The 15,427-nt window shown below is 40.6% G+C and overlaps 1 protein-coding gene across 1 annotated transcript in view; it reads left to right on the forward strand.

The window, feature by feature from the left end:
* The window catches only part of ntrk2a (neurotrophic tyrosine kinase, receptor, type 2a), a 137,277-nt gene that overhangs the window by 22,162 nt on the left and 99,688 nt on the right, over positions 1-15,427 (forward strand). Inside the window, exons 6-12 of the mRNA XM_055224516.1 lie at positions 8,176-8,309; positions 10,165-10,297; positions 12,216-12,287; positions 13,340-13,571; positions 14,658-14,674; positions 14,766-14,777; positions 14,876-14,913. Of these exons, the coding sequence (XP_055080491.1) occupies positions 8,176-8,309; positions 10,165-10,297; positions 12,216-12,287; positions 13,340-13,571; positions 14,658-14,674; positions 14,766-14,777; positions 14,876-14,913 (638 nt within the window). The remainder of the gene's footprint in view (positions 1-8,175; positions 8,310-10,164; positions 10,298-12,215; positions 12,288-13,339; positions 13,572-14,657; positions 14,675-14,765; positions 14,778-14,875; positions 14,914-15,427) is intronic.

The raw sequence follows: 15,427 nt of genomic DNA on the forward strand, positions 1-15,427 counted from the left end.
TTTTGATATGATTCTTTATGAGACTTTCGGGTGTATATTTAAGTTTAAGTTGAATGACAGGAGATACACATGTTTACTCTATGATTGTGGGAGAGTATTTATCACATTGTGGGGATTAAAAGTAAAGAACCAGCCTCAATTATGGGGGTAAAAATCAGGACCCCATGCAAACATTTTCTCTGACTGTACCTCGTAGGGTTCATCAAAAATCAGATACAAATCGATACTAAAACTAGCATCGAAACTAGATACTACAAAAACTAGATATAACATGTGTCCATACTAAAAAGTCACACCTACAGAACAGAAATAAACCTTTCCTGAATAGCTTTAGAATGATCTACACCCATGGACCACTTTGGAACCTTCCTGGATGACTGAGGGATTACACAGATATGAGACCACATGGGAATATAAGAGAAAGTACTACCATTTAATGTTGAAAATCACATTCTATTGTCGAAATAAAGAGTTTTTATTATCATTGTGGTATCAGAATGTCGTAACGGGTGAGTGTTGCGGACCAAAGGATGCAGACTCGGGGAATATTTACAGGATTTATTGTTGAAATGGGAAAAGTACAAACAGAGGGTGATCCGCAGGTGAGCAGATGAGCAGGAACACAGGAAACACAGGGACCGGGGACATGAAGGGACCACAGGACGACAGGCAGACCAGACGGGCGTAGGGCAGAGCGGGCAGGAGACATCCAGGGCCGGAGCACGACAGGAACACAGGGATGACAGGAACAAGTGAGGATGACAAACACAGCACAGACAGGGTGAGGACATGCAGATGATCTCGCACCGAGTGTCTTCCCCCATCTCCTCTTATCCATGGCAGGTGTGGTGATTAGCCAGATGGAGAGCAGGTGCGCGCGGGAGGAGCCGAGAGCTCCGCCCAGCTCCAGGTACAGGCAGGTGAGGGAGGGGGAAGAGCACACAGGGAGGAAAACCAGGAGCAGACAGTGCGGATCATGACACAGAATCAGTATTCAGTATTGAGCCTATCCCTTAGTCACAAAATCAAGCCTAAAACGTTTGTATCGTGACAACACTAATCCCCATGCATTTATCTGAATCTGGTAGATCCTAAAGTTGTTGAAAAGCTGCTGGCATTTCAAACTTGTGCTCGTATTTTCATATTTTTTTATACTTTGCAGTGCTGGTTCCTTCCTCCGTCTGTTTATCACATTTACAGAGATAAAAATAATCGTTTCTGATGCAATAACTGAACGACGATCCAAACCAGGATTAGACTTATCTGAGTTCAGGTTGACAAAAGCTGTCAGTAAAGTGCTGCTTCTCGTCCATATGTTGAAACACAGTGCGAGCTAACATTTTGCACTGTATCAAAAAGACGATGCAAGGAACAATATTGGGAAAATTTTCTGATCTATGTTATAATGTTGTTTCCTCATCATAAACAGACCTGGAATTGTGTTTTGTTTCATTTACACAGGTTTAACACACAGTTGCTCAGTTGGTAGAATGTTTGTCCACTGTCGGTTCGAATCCCGCTCTTAACATAAACATCTTTGGTAGAGCGATCAGAGTTCTTTTCTTCTCTGTCCACCTTGTGATGTCATCAAGTGGTAATAGAGGAAGTGCTCCACTGTGTTTTTAAACTCAGAGCATACCTGATTTTTACTTAAAAATGTGAAAAACAAACAGAACTATCTCATTTTAAACGGTTTGCAGTGGTCGAAAGTTAATCCTCACTTACCTTATGCATTCAGAGCATCCTGATTATTCACCATGATGAGTTTATAAGCACTTTTCACAACTCTCAGAGACCACAGCTGAGTTAGCCTGATGATAAATGCATATATTAGATGCAAACAACATAGAGTGGTTTTATTTTGCTTGTACGATATATTTGGCAAGACAATTTTTACTTTCGCACATAAAAAAACAATAAAAAAAAGTTGCACAGCCCCTTTAATGTCATGACTAAATAAACCCAGTTCAAACATCCACAATCAGGACAAGCAGATCTCCTCTCCTAATGACGCGCTTATCAACACGACAACACAAACCGTTTAAGCGTCTGGCATGTGGCGCTGTAGCATGCTAACGCTAACCATGCGTGACGCGCGCTGATTGTAGCCCGAGCTTTATCAACAAACACGGCCTTGTTACAAAAGGAAGAAGTGACACTATCTAACAAAACAGGCGTCATTATAAAGCGGAGAAGGGGTGTCTGATGGTTGTATGATCTTTGCCACGTTTGGCCCGGATGCCGCGCACCTACACGTACTTGTACACATATGGAAGACATTGAAGGAGACACTGCTCAGACCTGTCTCATCATGCACACAGCGGAAGAAGAAGTACTCCATTTTTAAATTTTTTTGCCATGTTATAACATTGTTCCCTGATCAAAAACATCCATTTGTGCATGTTTGAGTAATTTAGTGATCTCTCTTGGGCCTTATTTGAACTTTCTTTAGGGTTAGCTGTAAGATTCTGTGCAGTGGTCAGCCTACGAGCTTATATCACCCATGCTCCCACACGACAATTCTCCATAAATATACACAAACATCATACAGAACGATATGCTACAACTTCACAAACCTGATGCGATGTGCAGGGATCTATTTTATTTATTTTTTTGTTTCCATAAAAAACCCACGAGACGATGTACTGAAACAGGAATAACTCATGAATACAAATGATACAGTTAGCCCAAGTATTCAGTTTTTAAAGAAAGTTTTCAGACCTCATTCTTTAACTCTACTTCAGTAATATATTGTACGGTGTAACAGTACTCTTACTCGAGTAAACACTGTGGTTCCTCTTCCCACTGTGCGTAAGTCGACACGTGACATTTGTGTTTCTTGCCCCGCTCCTTAAGATATAATATATTTTGTCTACTTTTTGCGTCAATACTTTCAAAATACCAGATCTTGTTCTCAAATTTAACCCTCTGAAGAACTGAATAATTTCTTGGACCACAACTTTGTACTTGAGTTGTTTTTTTTTTTTGAGGCAGCGCTTTTACTTGCGTTGTATTTTTGGCTACTCCACTCCCCTCTGGCCTATGCTAGTTTCTGTATTAAGCGGCCTCCACTTTGGCCAACAGCATTAAAAGGGATTTACTGGAGAAGTCATTAAATGCTGACAAAAGACTTTGAGACAAGAACAGGGCTGTTTTTAAACTAATGAGAATAATATGAAGAGGAAAGTTAAAGGTCCACTATGTAACTTTTCTGGGCTAGGATATTCCACCCCTCCTGCTTGTCTCCATGGTGCTATCAATCCATTGCCTTGAATATTCCACAGTATGGTGTTTAACATCTCCATGAAGCTGAGCAGGCAGATCTGTGGAGAGGCGATGCCGCTCCTATCTGTTTCCAGGTGTATGAGCAATAAAAAAATTTGTAACTGAGCAACATTCCTGGCAGAGTTGTAACATCTTCATGGAAATAAGGAGGAGCACAAAAGTTGCACAGCGCACCTTTAATAGCAAACATTGTGCAGTGTCAAGACAAGCTACGATTAGCATGTTATAAATGTTAAGTACCAAATGTTGTAAAAACACTTAAAATTACACCGGAGCAAGTGCAGCATTTTTGGATATTAATGTCAGATTTTGTCCAAATAAAACAGAACGTCCTTTAAATGTCTTTGGGGATTTTTATTGTCAAAGTTAATATGTCTCTGAGGAGAGGAGGAAAACAGGGCTGTCAAATCAGATAATAACTGTACTGTGAGCGCTTGTGCATGTCACCGCTTGAACACCAGATGGCGCTATAGAGAAGTGGCCTCACAGTAAGAAGGTCCCCAATCTGTTGAACAATGACAAGGAGCATTAAAAGCCCTGGAACCAATGCTTTCCCATATTCCCACATGTCTGAGTGTGTCTTGCTCCTGTACAGATATATTGTTATAGCAGCTCTGAGGCGTGCTGTCTAATTATAAAGCGTTTAAATGTCTGGTAATCAGGAAATGTGCATTAGCATAGTAGTTGTCGTTAGCTTTACTGCCATGACAAAACACTGGTCTCTGCTCTGGTCTCTGAGAGTTCTGAAAAGTGCTTATAAACTCATTACTGTGAATAATTAGGATGTTCTGAATGCATTAGGTAAGAGAGGAATATCTTTGGACCACTGCAAACTGTTTAAAAAGAACTACTTCTGTTTTTCACGTTTTAAAAGTGAGGTACTGTGCCTTTAATGTTTGAGAGAAGACTGAATTATGAGTTAAACTAAAATTGAACTAAAACAAGAATCCCATGCATTTTTGTACAGATCTAAACTAGAGGATTAGCAAGTTTTATAGAGAAAACCCCAAGGGGACAGGATGTTTTGTATTTGTAATTAGTCTTTCCACACTGTATTTTGATAATATTTCTCTGAGCTGTGATGGCATTAACATGAAGAGCACATCTGAGTGAACTTTTTAAGCATCTTGCAGAGATTTGGTGTGTTGCCGTAGTGATAAGTGGGTTGGTGATAAGTATTGTGCCGACAGGCACACAGGGAGGGAGGAGGGAGGTGATAAGAATCTGTCTCTCCTCTCTCCCTTTCCTTTCTGCCTCCTCACTCTCTTCTCTCCTCTCTCTCTCCTCTTCTCTCTCTCTTCTCTTGTCTCTCTTCTCCTCTCTCCTCCCCTCACTCCTCTTTCTCTCTACTTTCTTCTCCTCTCTGTCTTCTCTCTCTCATCTTCTCCTCCTCTCTCTCTCTTCCGCTCTCTCTCTCTCTCTCTTTGTCGTTCTCCCCCGGTCTTGCTTTACTGAGTAAAACATGTACTATGTAACTTTTCTGATGGAGCCTGCACCACCTGCTCGTTTCCATAGAGATGTGATTGCTTTGCCTGGAGTGCTTCACAATATGGCATTACCTATCTCCGTGGAGACAAGCAGATGACGCCACAGGGCCAAGTATTTTCAATAAAAATACCTTGATTGAATCGGCTTAAATGATATACGATATATTTCATTAATGCAATACTATGAAATATTTCAAGAAAAGCAATATATCCACGGAGATATACAAGTAGTGGAAACCTGTGAAATGTCCTTGTGTGTCAGATGCCCTCCCCATGTCTCTGTTGGGTCTTTATTGGGTCTTATTCTTTATGAGCTCAGATGTCTCAAATGCTTATGGCCATGTTTAAAAAAATCATCCTTTTCAAACATAAATTGCAGTAATTAAAAAAAAAGAAAAAATACAGAATTGTGATGGCTAATTTTCCCTCATTTATCACCATATTATTAAGGACAGGATTAGTCATGATCAGACTTCTATAATAACAGCTATAATTTACAAAAGAAAGAAAAACTAAAAGAAAAACTCCACTATTTATGCTGGATGTTCAGTGAAATGTAACGAAGTAAAAGTACAAATTTTAGGTATCTGTACATTACTTAAGTAGATTTTAAAGTACTTTTACTCCACTACATTTTTGAACAGGACTGAAAAGTAAATGTACTTTTTGTTTGAAACCTGCTGAAAAATTTGAGTGCATAATTTGAGCAAACAAAAATAATAAATTCAGCACAAATCTTTATCAAAATCACTGCATTTGAAGCTTTTTTATATCTCAAAATGTGCATGATTTTTTGCTCCAGTATCTGTACTTTTACTTAACAAAATAGAGTACTTCTTCCACACTGCGGACGTTGCGTTGTTGCCAGTACCTCACAGACACAGGGCACACGTCCCGGGACCTCCTTCAGTCAACTCATTATTTTGAGGTGGATTTATTTGGCTGCTGACCTGAATAACCTTAGATACATTGTCTGGCATTATTTTAAGTACTTTTGTAGATTTTTGCCTGTCTTTTAAAAAGCGGTGGGTAAAATGTTTGTCATTGTCTCTTTACGCAAGACACACCCACTTAAATAAATATGAGATGTGTGAAAAATGTGAGATAATGTTAATACCTGTGTGAGAAAAGTGTATAAAGTGTGTGGTGAGGGGTTTTACAGCTGCAAAACATATAGAATAACTGTAATAGGCGAAATCGGCCTATTGCGGATTATTTTTAAAACGTAACCCCGGTGATAAACGTGGGACCACTGTACTGATGTTTTAATTATAATCATGAAATTATTTTAGTAAAAAGCGTAACATTTGTTGTCAAAATTACACTACCAGACACTACACTATCATTCAATGTTTGTTTTTTTCTTACTTTTTACTACTTTCTTCATTTCTTCATTTTCTTTATATAAATACAGAAGACCTTCACACTGTCTCCTGTCCTTTATGTCCTGAAAACAAACAAACTCCAGACACCAGTCCATCAAGATTAAACCAGAGTCTGAGAAGTGACAGGGGGCAGAGAGAGGGAGGAGAAGAGGAAGACAGGAGGAAAGAGAGAGGGAGAGGAGAAAGAGGGGTGAGAAAGACAAAGAGAAGGGAGGTGAATGTGGTAGAGAGAGAAGAGAGACAGGGAGAAGGACAAAGGGGGGGCAGAGAGAGAGGGAGGAGGAGAAGAAAGAGGGGTGAGAAAGACGGAGAGAGAGTCAGGGAATGAGGGAGAGAGATGAGAGCGAGAGAAACGCAAATGGGGGCAGAGAGAGAGGGGCGAGGAGAGGAAGACAGGAGAGAGAGAGGGGAGGGAAGAAAGAGGGGTGAGGAAGACAGAGATAGGGGCAGGGATTGTGGCAGAGAGAGAAGAGAGACAGGGAGAAGGGCAAAGGGGGGGCAGAGAGAGAGGACGAGAGAGGGAGGAGGAGGAGGAGAGGAAGACAGGAGAAAGCGAGAGGGGGGAGAGAGAAGAAAGAAGGGCGAGAAAGACGGAGAGAGAGGCAGGGAATGAGGGAGAGAGACAAGAGGGAAAGAGGAAAAGAAAGGCAAAGGGGGGCAGAGAGACAGGGAGAGAGAGCGGAGGAGAGGAAGAAAGGAGAGAGGGAGAGAGGAAAGAGGGGTGAGAAAGACAGAGAGAGGAAGGGAATGAGGGAGAGAAAGGCAAAGGGGGGCTGAGAGGGAGAGAGGAAGGAGGAGAGGAAGAAAGGAGGAGAGAGAGAGAGAGAGAGAGAGACGTTGTTGACTTTTAACAATGTATTTATTATCACACATCCATCACATGCACCAGCCCCTCTCTACAGGTGTAGCACAAACTGTCCCCCCTCTCACTGAACACAGACCCCTCCTCACTGTCCACACTGCCTCAAACTCCTCCACCTGTCCCACCTGTGGACTGTACGTGAACTCCACTCTGAGCCATGTCCCCACCAAACTCTTTAACAGGAGCTCCGGGTCTGGGCAGCCCGAGCTGACTGTGTGGTTTTAGAGAGAGAAAGAGAGAGAGGGAGAGAAGAAAGAGGGGTGAGAGAGACAGAGAGAGGCAGGGAATGAGGGGGAAAGAGAAGAGAGACAGTTAGAGAAAGGGAAATCAGGGCAGAGAGAAAGAGACGGACAGAGAGAGAGAGAGAGAGAGAGAGAGAGAGAGAAAGAGAGGGAGAGATATAGAGGAGAGAGACAGTTAGAGGGGAGAGGCAGAGACAGAGAGGGGGGCTGGAGGGAAGGGAGAGATAGCAGATAGAGGGAGAAGAGAGGGAGAGAGAGCAAGAGAGGGACAAAGAGTGAGAGAAAGTGAGTGAGTGAGCGATAGAGACAGAGAGAGAGAGAGACAGGGAGAGTTAAAGGCGGAAAGAGGGAAACAGGAGGAGAGAGAGAGAGAGGAGAGGAAAAGGTTGTGTCTCTGCTGCCTGTGTGTCCTGCTCTTACTGTTTAGCCCATAACGTGACTCGTGTTTCAATGCTGCTGACTCCAGCCATGAATTCTAAGTAGTGATGGGGTTTGACAGTTTAAAGAAGACGGATTATGCAAAATGGATTTTTAAGAGCTTTTGAATGTGTTATAACGGTGTTCCCTCATCATAAGTACACTCACTTATGTTTCGATTGATTCATGCATGTTTGAGTCATCCTGTATTGTCTTACATTTGAGGCTTAAGTGCTCGGAAAACTTCAGTTTCCACCTACCCCCTATCCCCGCCCACGGTCCACCTTCTGTGCCTTGCGTCTTTCTGTGTTTACATATGCTAAGTGCCTCGAGACTGGGATGTTTTGAATGGCACGTAAAACTAGGTAGGAAATTGCTATTTGTTTTTTTGGATGGCTAACAAATTCAAATTTGCTTCCTCCCTCTCTCCTCTCTCTCTATCCCTCCTCCCTTTCCTCTTTCTCTGTTCTTCTTTCTTCTCCCTCTCTCCTTTGCAGAGGTTCCCGAGGCGACCCTGAGCATGTCCAAAACTCCGGTGAGGGAGGGGGATAATGTCCAGCTGTCCTGCACCACCTCAGGAGTCCCAGCGCCGGAGCAGATCTGGAACATGGGGCTCGTCACCAGCTACGAGGTCAGAGGTCAAACACACACAGTATAGAAGCTCTTTAACTTTTACCATAGACCATTGCCCATCTGTGGAGACCCAGGCCACTGCAGTATTAATGGGTTTCACAACTTAAGTTAATCTTAGACAGTAATGCAGGTTAAAATACTGTTTGTTAAGGTTGAGATATTCTTTACTCTAGGGCAGGGCGCATAGGGAAGTTTGCCCTCTGCATTTGACCCAAACTTCAATGTCAGTAGCGAGAACGAATTTACCGCAGCAAGATTTGACCTGTTTTGGGTTGATGGGAGAAAACTCAAGCATTTAACTGAACGTCCAAATATCCAAACTGGCCTTACCTATAATAAAAATATATAAATAAAAAGAAGTTTGGTTGATAGAATCCAATCCAATCCAATCCAACTTTATTTCTAATGCACTTTAAAAACTACAGAGTTGACCAGAGTGCAGTACACAAGAGACATTTGAAAAAAACATGGATAAATGACAAACATACAAATAAATAACTACAAACTGTACACTATAAAAGTCAACATATCAGTGAAAAGCTAAAGAAAAAAAGTGCGTTTTAAGAACTGATTTAAAAGTAGAAAGTGACTCAGCCTGTCTAAGGTGCAGGGGCAATGCGTTCCACAGTTTGGGACCAGCCACAGAGAAGGCCCGGTCCCCTCGAAGTTTCCTCCTCATTTTGGAGACCACCAACAGTGAATGATCTGCAGACCTGAGTGAGCGAGCAGGAGCATAGGGATGAAGCAGGTTAGACAGATATTGTGGAGCGAGGCCGTGGAGACATTTAAAGACAAACAGAAGGATTTTAAAATCAATTCGATGAGAGACAGGGAGCCAATGTAGGCACATCAAAACAGGTGTAATGTGTTCCCATTTTTTTGTACCAGTTAAAAGACGAGCAGCTGCGTTTTGAACAAGCTGGAGACGTGCGAGAGAAGTTTGGTTCAGACCAATATAAAGAGCATTGCAGTAATCCAAACGATTGGTGATAAAAGCATGAATTAAAATCTCAAAATGATGCTGTGAAAGGACAGGTTTGACTTTCGCGAGTTGACAAATTTGAAAAAAGCTAGTTTTGACAACAGCGCTAATCTGGACATCAAGTTTTAAAGCATTATCCAGCCTCACACCAAGATTTGTCACAACAGGTTTCACATATTGAGCAAGAGAGCCAAGATCAGTACTAATGGTGTTTGCCTCACTAGGCCCAAACACTACAATTTCAGTTTTTTTGTCATTTAAGAACAGCAAGTTTAAGGACATCCAATTTTTGATTTCCTCAACACAGTCTCTGAGAGTTTTAGCACTGTAGGAATTTTCCTTCTTAAGCGGCATGTAAATTTGTGCATCATCCACATAAAAATGAAACGAAATGCCATGCTTGCGAAAAATTGACCCAAGAGGGAGGAGATACAAAGAAAAGAGAAGTGGCCCAAGAATGGAGGCTTGGGGTACTCCACAAGTGAGAGGGGCAGCAGCAGAGGATTCAGTGGCTGCAATGTGGACACAGAATTTTCTATCTGTTAGGTAGGACTTAAACCATTCGAGTGCACACCCTTGTATACCAACAGAATGCTGCAGTCGTGACAGGAGGATCTGGTGGTCTACTGTGTCAAACGCCACAGTCAGATCTAAAAGTACCAAAATGACACTATGTCCACAATCAGTAGCCTCGAAAATGTCATTAAAAACCCTCAATAAAGCGGTCTCAATACTGTGCCTTGATCTGAAGCCAGACTGAAACACTTCAAGAATGTCATGGCCCTCTAGATAATCCCTCAGTTGACAATAAACAATCTTTTCAAAGATTAGAAAAGAAGATAGAAGTGAATCATTTGTCCTGTCGTCTCAGATCCAAGCCTCAGGACAAACCTCAGTCCTTCACTTGTACAACATCTCGTCCTTGGACCACAACGCTAAGATCAGCTGCACCGCGGAGAATGTGGTGGGAGAGAAGGAAGCATATCTGATCCTTGACATCCTCTGTAAGTCACATCAAATACTACTATTACTACTACTATTACTATTGCATGGGCTACTTAAAGGACCTGACCTGGTTTATGTCATGTAATAAACACTGAACATGTTGCTATAAGTAACTGGAGGAAATGACGTTTGTTAATCTAAGTCAGGGTTGCCCAAACTACAGCCCCGGGGCCAAATACGGCCCTCAGACCAATTTTTGTTGGTTGTCATGCCTCCTCCTAAACTGGCCCAATTAATCAGGAAGTATTTTTTACTCCAGACTGAAGAGATTCTCCATCTCTAACCTGAATAACATCACCTTGCATTGTGATACAGGCCTAAAAATAATCTTCCAAGTCTTATTAACTACTATGAAGTGTTTTTATGCTCCGTGAATCAGGAAGTAAGGCTGGTGCACAGTTAGCATGCTAGTTATCTCTTGTTGTGTCTTGTTTAAAATTAACTAGTTCAGTTATCTCATTTTTAATATCAGAAACGGTGCCTTTAAGATATTATATTCATGGGTTTGTTAATCGCCATGGAAACTGTACACATTTTTCATCATTCTGAACCTCATGGATACATATTTTTCCTGTTTGTACATCGCACCTTATCTGTTCTGCTGCACATCTAGGCCAGGACTTCGCCACATAAAAGATTCGTCTGTCAGTTTTTCCTGGATAAATGTAGTTTAAATAAAGAACTTAATCAAAGAGTGCGATGTCATAGACTAAAGTGCTACAGAGTAAAAACCTAAAGTCATGGAGATATTCCACTTCAAACACAACATCCCAAGTCACGCAAATGTTTTTCAATCTCAGAAATGTGGCCAGGCTCAAGTCCAGATATGTGGATGTAGTTTTCATCAGAATCTCAGGTCTATTGGGTATTTTTGATTTATCAGTGGTGCAAATTTCCTTACACGTTCCCTATCTCTGCCCCGTGCTCTGCTCTTTCATGCTTCACTGCGCTCCCTCCTCCTCCTCTTCCTCTTCTTCCTCCTCCTCTATTCCACCTTGTCCAGACTCATTGACCTTATCTTCAGTTCACACAGTTATATCTTTCTTTCTTTCTTTGTTCTTTATTTGTCAGGGACCATATACAAATTCATTAATCTTACAAACGAAAAGATGATTTTTACTAAATTTAGTTACTGCTACTTTCCATGTGCAGTCCCTGGGCAGGTGAACACACATTAAAAATATACATTTCACTACAATAACATTATAAGACTCAGAAGAACAATGAGAACAGTTCATCATTAACATTTGCAGTATACAAACAAATATTAAAAATCATCATGTGCAGGTTTTTATAGTGAAAACAGAACAGTGTAAATGAAGTAGATTGATGTGGACACACTTGCCTATCTAAAAGTGCTTTTTCAAATTTTTAGTAACATTATTAAACTCTGCAGACAGTTTCCGACTGTCGGAAGTTCATTCCACTGTCTGATGGTTTGAAAAGAAAAGGCCGACTGAGCAAAGGCTGAGGAAAGTTTTGGAACTATGCCATTTTGGTTCGGTTGACAATGGACTGAGTGGTGCATAGTTTAATACATTTTTTCTATTTATTTGAAAAATGTATAATTTTTAATTGGTTTATTATATCTGAATGAGCATTTTGTATTTACTTAGGCTAATACAAAGGTCATAACGATGTGTTGCCTTGTATCGAGTGCCTGTAACGAGTGATTATAAATGGATCTCACCGGATAAACTGTGGGTCATGTGTGGAATAATCATGGCACTGAAATATGTGAAAACGACCTCGACTGTGAAGCTGTTCCTCATGTGTCTCAGGGAAGAGACACTGTATCAGATTGAGTTGTGTACTTTTTGAAAGACAAATTTTGTCCAAATGAACTCCTAGGTACTTTGTCTGTTACAATATTTATTTCTATGTCTTTAATATATTTGTTCTGCTTTTGTTCTGCAGTCGCTCCAAAGATCACCAAACTGAGCTACGCCATCGCCGATCACCACTGGTGCATCCCCTTCAGCGTCGCAGGTAAAACTTCAGCTAAGCGTTACCTCACTGTGTTCCCCATGAACTTAACAGAATAAAGGGGCATTGTGTAACTTTTCTGGCTGACTGTAACTATGACTGTAATCTCAGATGTGCTCGATACACATTTTCTTTTTCTGTAGCTTTGATGGAGCCTGCCATTATACAATCAGAAGCAAATTATGCAATAAGTATTTTCTCAGGAGGTTATTGCAGTGTTCTGTACATTCACACATTGATAAGGGAGACGCAAAAACACTCACACTTTAAACTAACTTTTCCAAACTGATGAAGTCACAAACATTAACCAAAAAACTTAAAGTGCGTATGACATGTTCAGCAAAACCTAGTTAACATAATTTTATTTAAGATTTTATTTAGAATATTTAAGATTTTCTTTGGAATATCCTATCTTTTCTAGTTTTGTCATTTTGGTTTTGGCAACAGTAGCTCTTTTGGAGCGTTTGTTCTCTGATCTGAAAGTTGGCAGTTCGAATCCCGCTCTTGATGTAAATATCATCGTTAGAGCGGTCAGATTGACTGACCCACAGGTTGGCAGAGCGATTCCAGCTCCCACAGATGAACACTGTTGTTGTGTCCTTGGGCAAGACACTTAACCCACCTTGCCCCCAGTGTCTGTGTACACTGGTGTATGAACGTGTGTGAATGGGTGAGTGGTTCCTTGGTGTAAAGTGCTTTGGGTGGCTTGAAGGGGGAAAAGTGCTATGTAAATATGTGAATATTTTCCAACATCATTATATTTCAAATTTGGAAAAATTGAAAACAAAAGATGCCCAGTTAGCACCCAAAAAAAGTGCACACGGCAATATTGACAATATATATATATATATATATATATATATATATATATATATATATATATATATATATATATATATATATATATATATATATATATATATATATATTCTTCCATCTGTAAGGCATTAAGATATTGAAAGATAAGTCGATCTAGTAATTATCGTGACAGGCCTAAATGGTTCCAATATAAAAGATTTATGATAATAATATTTAAAAAATGTTCTGCTGTGTAGGAAACCCAGAGCCAACCCTGACCTGGTACCTGGACGGTAAAGAGGTGACAGAGGGTTTGTACATAATGACCATGATCCATGACATCACAGAGCGCGAGTACCACGGCTGCCTCCAGCTCGACAGCCCCACCCACCTCAACAACGGCCACTACACCCTAGTGGCACAGAACAAGTTTGGCATAGACCGTAAAGAGGTGGATGCGCACTTCATGCACACCCCAGGAGACGGTGAGTACCACATACGTTAGATATTTTAAAATGTATTATATTTGTTTAAATGGTGTATTAAATTTAGAACAAAAAACTAAGAAGACAATAAGTACTATCAGCGTATGAAAATGCTACAGGGTTAGATTACTCCTTAGGGGGTTGAATGATGCAAATGATGACAGTTCACACCTTAGGGTAGTTCAATAGACTTAATGAACTATGTGCCATATTTTTTCACCATGTATTTGAGTAGGATTGGTAAAATGAGTCCAAAGTGTACTGTTTGCATCTAAAGAGTCTCATTGTCCGAGTATCAGGAAGTCTGTAGTAGCATGCTAGCTTTACTGTGAGTCTGTGGTGAAAAGTGCTTATAAACTCATTGTGGTGAATAATTAGAATGATCAGAACGGATAAGGTAAGTGAGGAACAACTTTGGACTACTGCAAACAGTGTACAATTTTCACATGTTTTAGCAAAAATTGGGTAAATGAGCGGCTTTAACTAATAACAGACAGGCGTGTTAGTTTCACTGTAGTTAGCTCCTCCCTTCAGACAGTTTCCTGACAGTGATGTGATAATTTAAAGCAATTTAGAAGAATTTCCCCCCATATACCTTCCTCAAAATGACCTTGAAAAGTAGCTGCGTAAATGTTGTGCATCGTTTCATCCTGTACTCATGGGTCGGGCTGTGGTCAATTAAATTCTTGTTGGACTAAAGACACGTCCCGCCGATAGATTAGTCTGCTAAAAAGGGGGCGTGGCAGAAGCTCTCAGAACTATTATGTATCTTTATGTATCTGACCCAAACTGCATTCACAATATTACACCTGCAGGGGGACTTCATGCAGAAACAACCATCTGTACAGAAAAACGTACTACAGGAAACAATGTATTTATATAAAAATCTTGACTAATCTTACATATATAATAAAACAGATTCACATTTGAACTTTTTAAAATCTAACCGTCCTAACTCTTTAACATTATAGTTTTGACGTAGTGTTAAGATAATTTAAACTCTGCTAATACCCTCTGCCTATGAGTCAAATGAACGGTAAATGTTCTCAATAGAATCTGATTCAGTTTTTCTGTTTTTAGGCATCGTAAGTGAGCCATATTATTACGGTAAGCTCCGTTTGATTATTATACATGCTCTGTTTTAATAATAATGATTGTTTTTAATGCATATCTTCTCTTTCTTTCCTTTGAGCTTCAGAAGTAACGACAGGTACTACATTTTATTTTCTAATTTGACAACTTAATGTGTAGCAAAAAATGTATTTATTATAAAGCTATTGTGTTTTTTTTTGTTTTTTTTTTCTACAGAGGGCTACCCAATCGACCCTCCTGAGGACAGAGTGGCAGTAAGTCAAGTTACCCTTACATTTACCCTCCAGAAACCTCTGCACGATTGATCACAAACAAATCAAGATAGCAGTTTGAACAGGCAGGTGTTGGGGCGACAGTGGCTCAGTGTTTGTCGACAGACCCAAAGGTTGACGATTCCAATCCCGCTCTCAATGTAAACATCATTGGTTGAGCGGTCAGATCCACTGACCCACAGGTTGGCGGTGCATTTTCAACTCCCATAGATGAAGGCTGACACTTAACCCTCCTCGTCCCCAGTGTCTGTGTACACTTTGTTCTTTGACGTAACGTGCTTTGAAGGTGGAAAAGAGCTATATAAAAATGATTTAAAGCAAACCCATGTAACTTTTTTCATGTCGGCAAGTCACCTGAATAACTCGAAACTTTCTCCATGGAGACAGATAACTTTTATGCCATACTGTGGAATATTTTATCGAAAGCAATGAAATGTCCATGCACCATATTTGAGTCAGGTTTGTGGAGATGCAAGTCTGCTCAAGTCTATATAGT

This window comes from Periophthalmus magnuspinnatus, chromosome 9 (assembly GCF_009829125.3).
Source record: "Periophthalmus magnuspinnatus isolate fPerMag1 chromosome 9, fPerMag1.2.pri, whole genome shotgun sequence".
Lineage (NCBI taxonomy): Eukaryota > Metazoa > Chordata > Actinopteri > Gobiiformes > Gobiidae > Periophthalmus > Periophthalmus magnuspinnatus.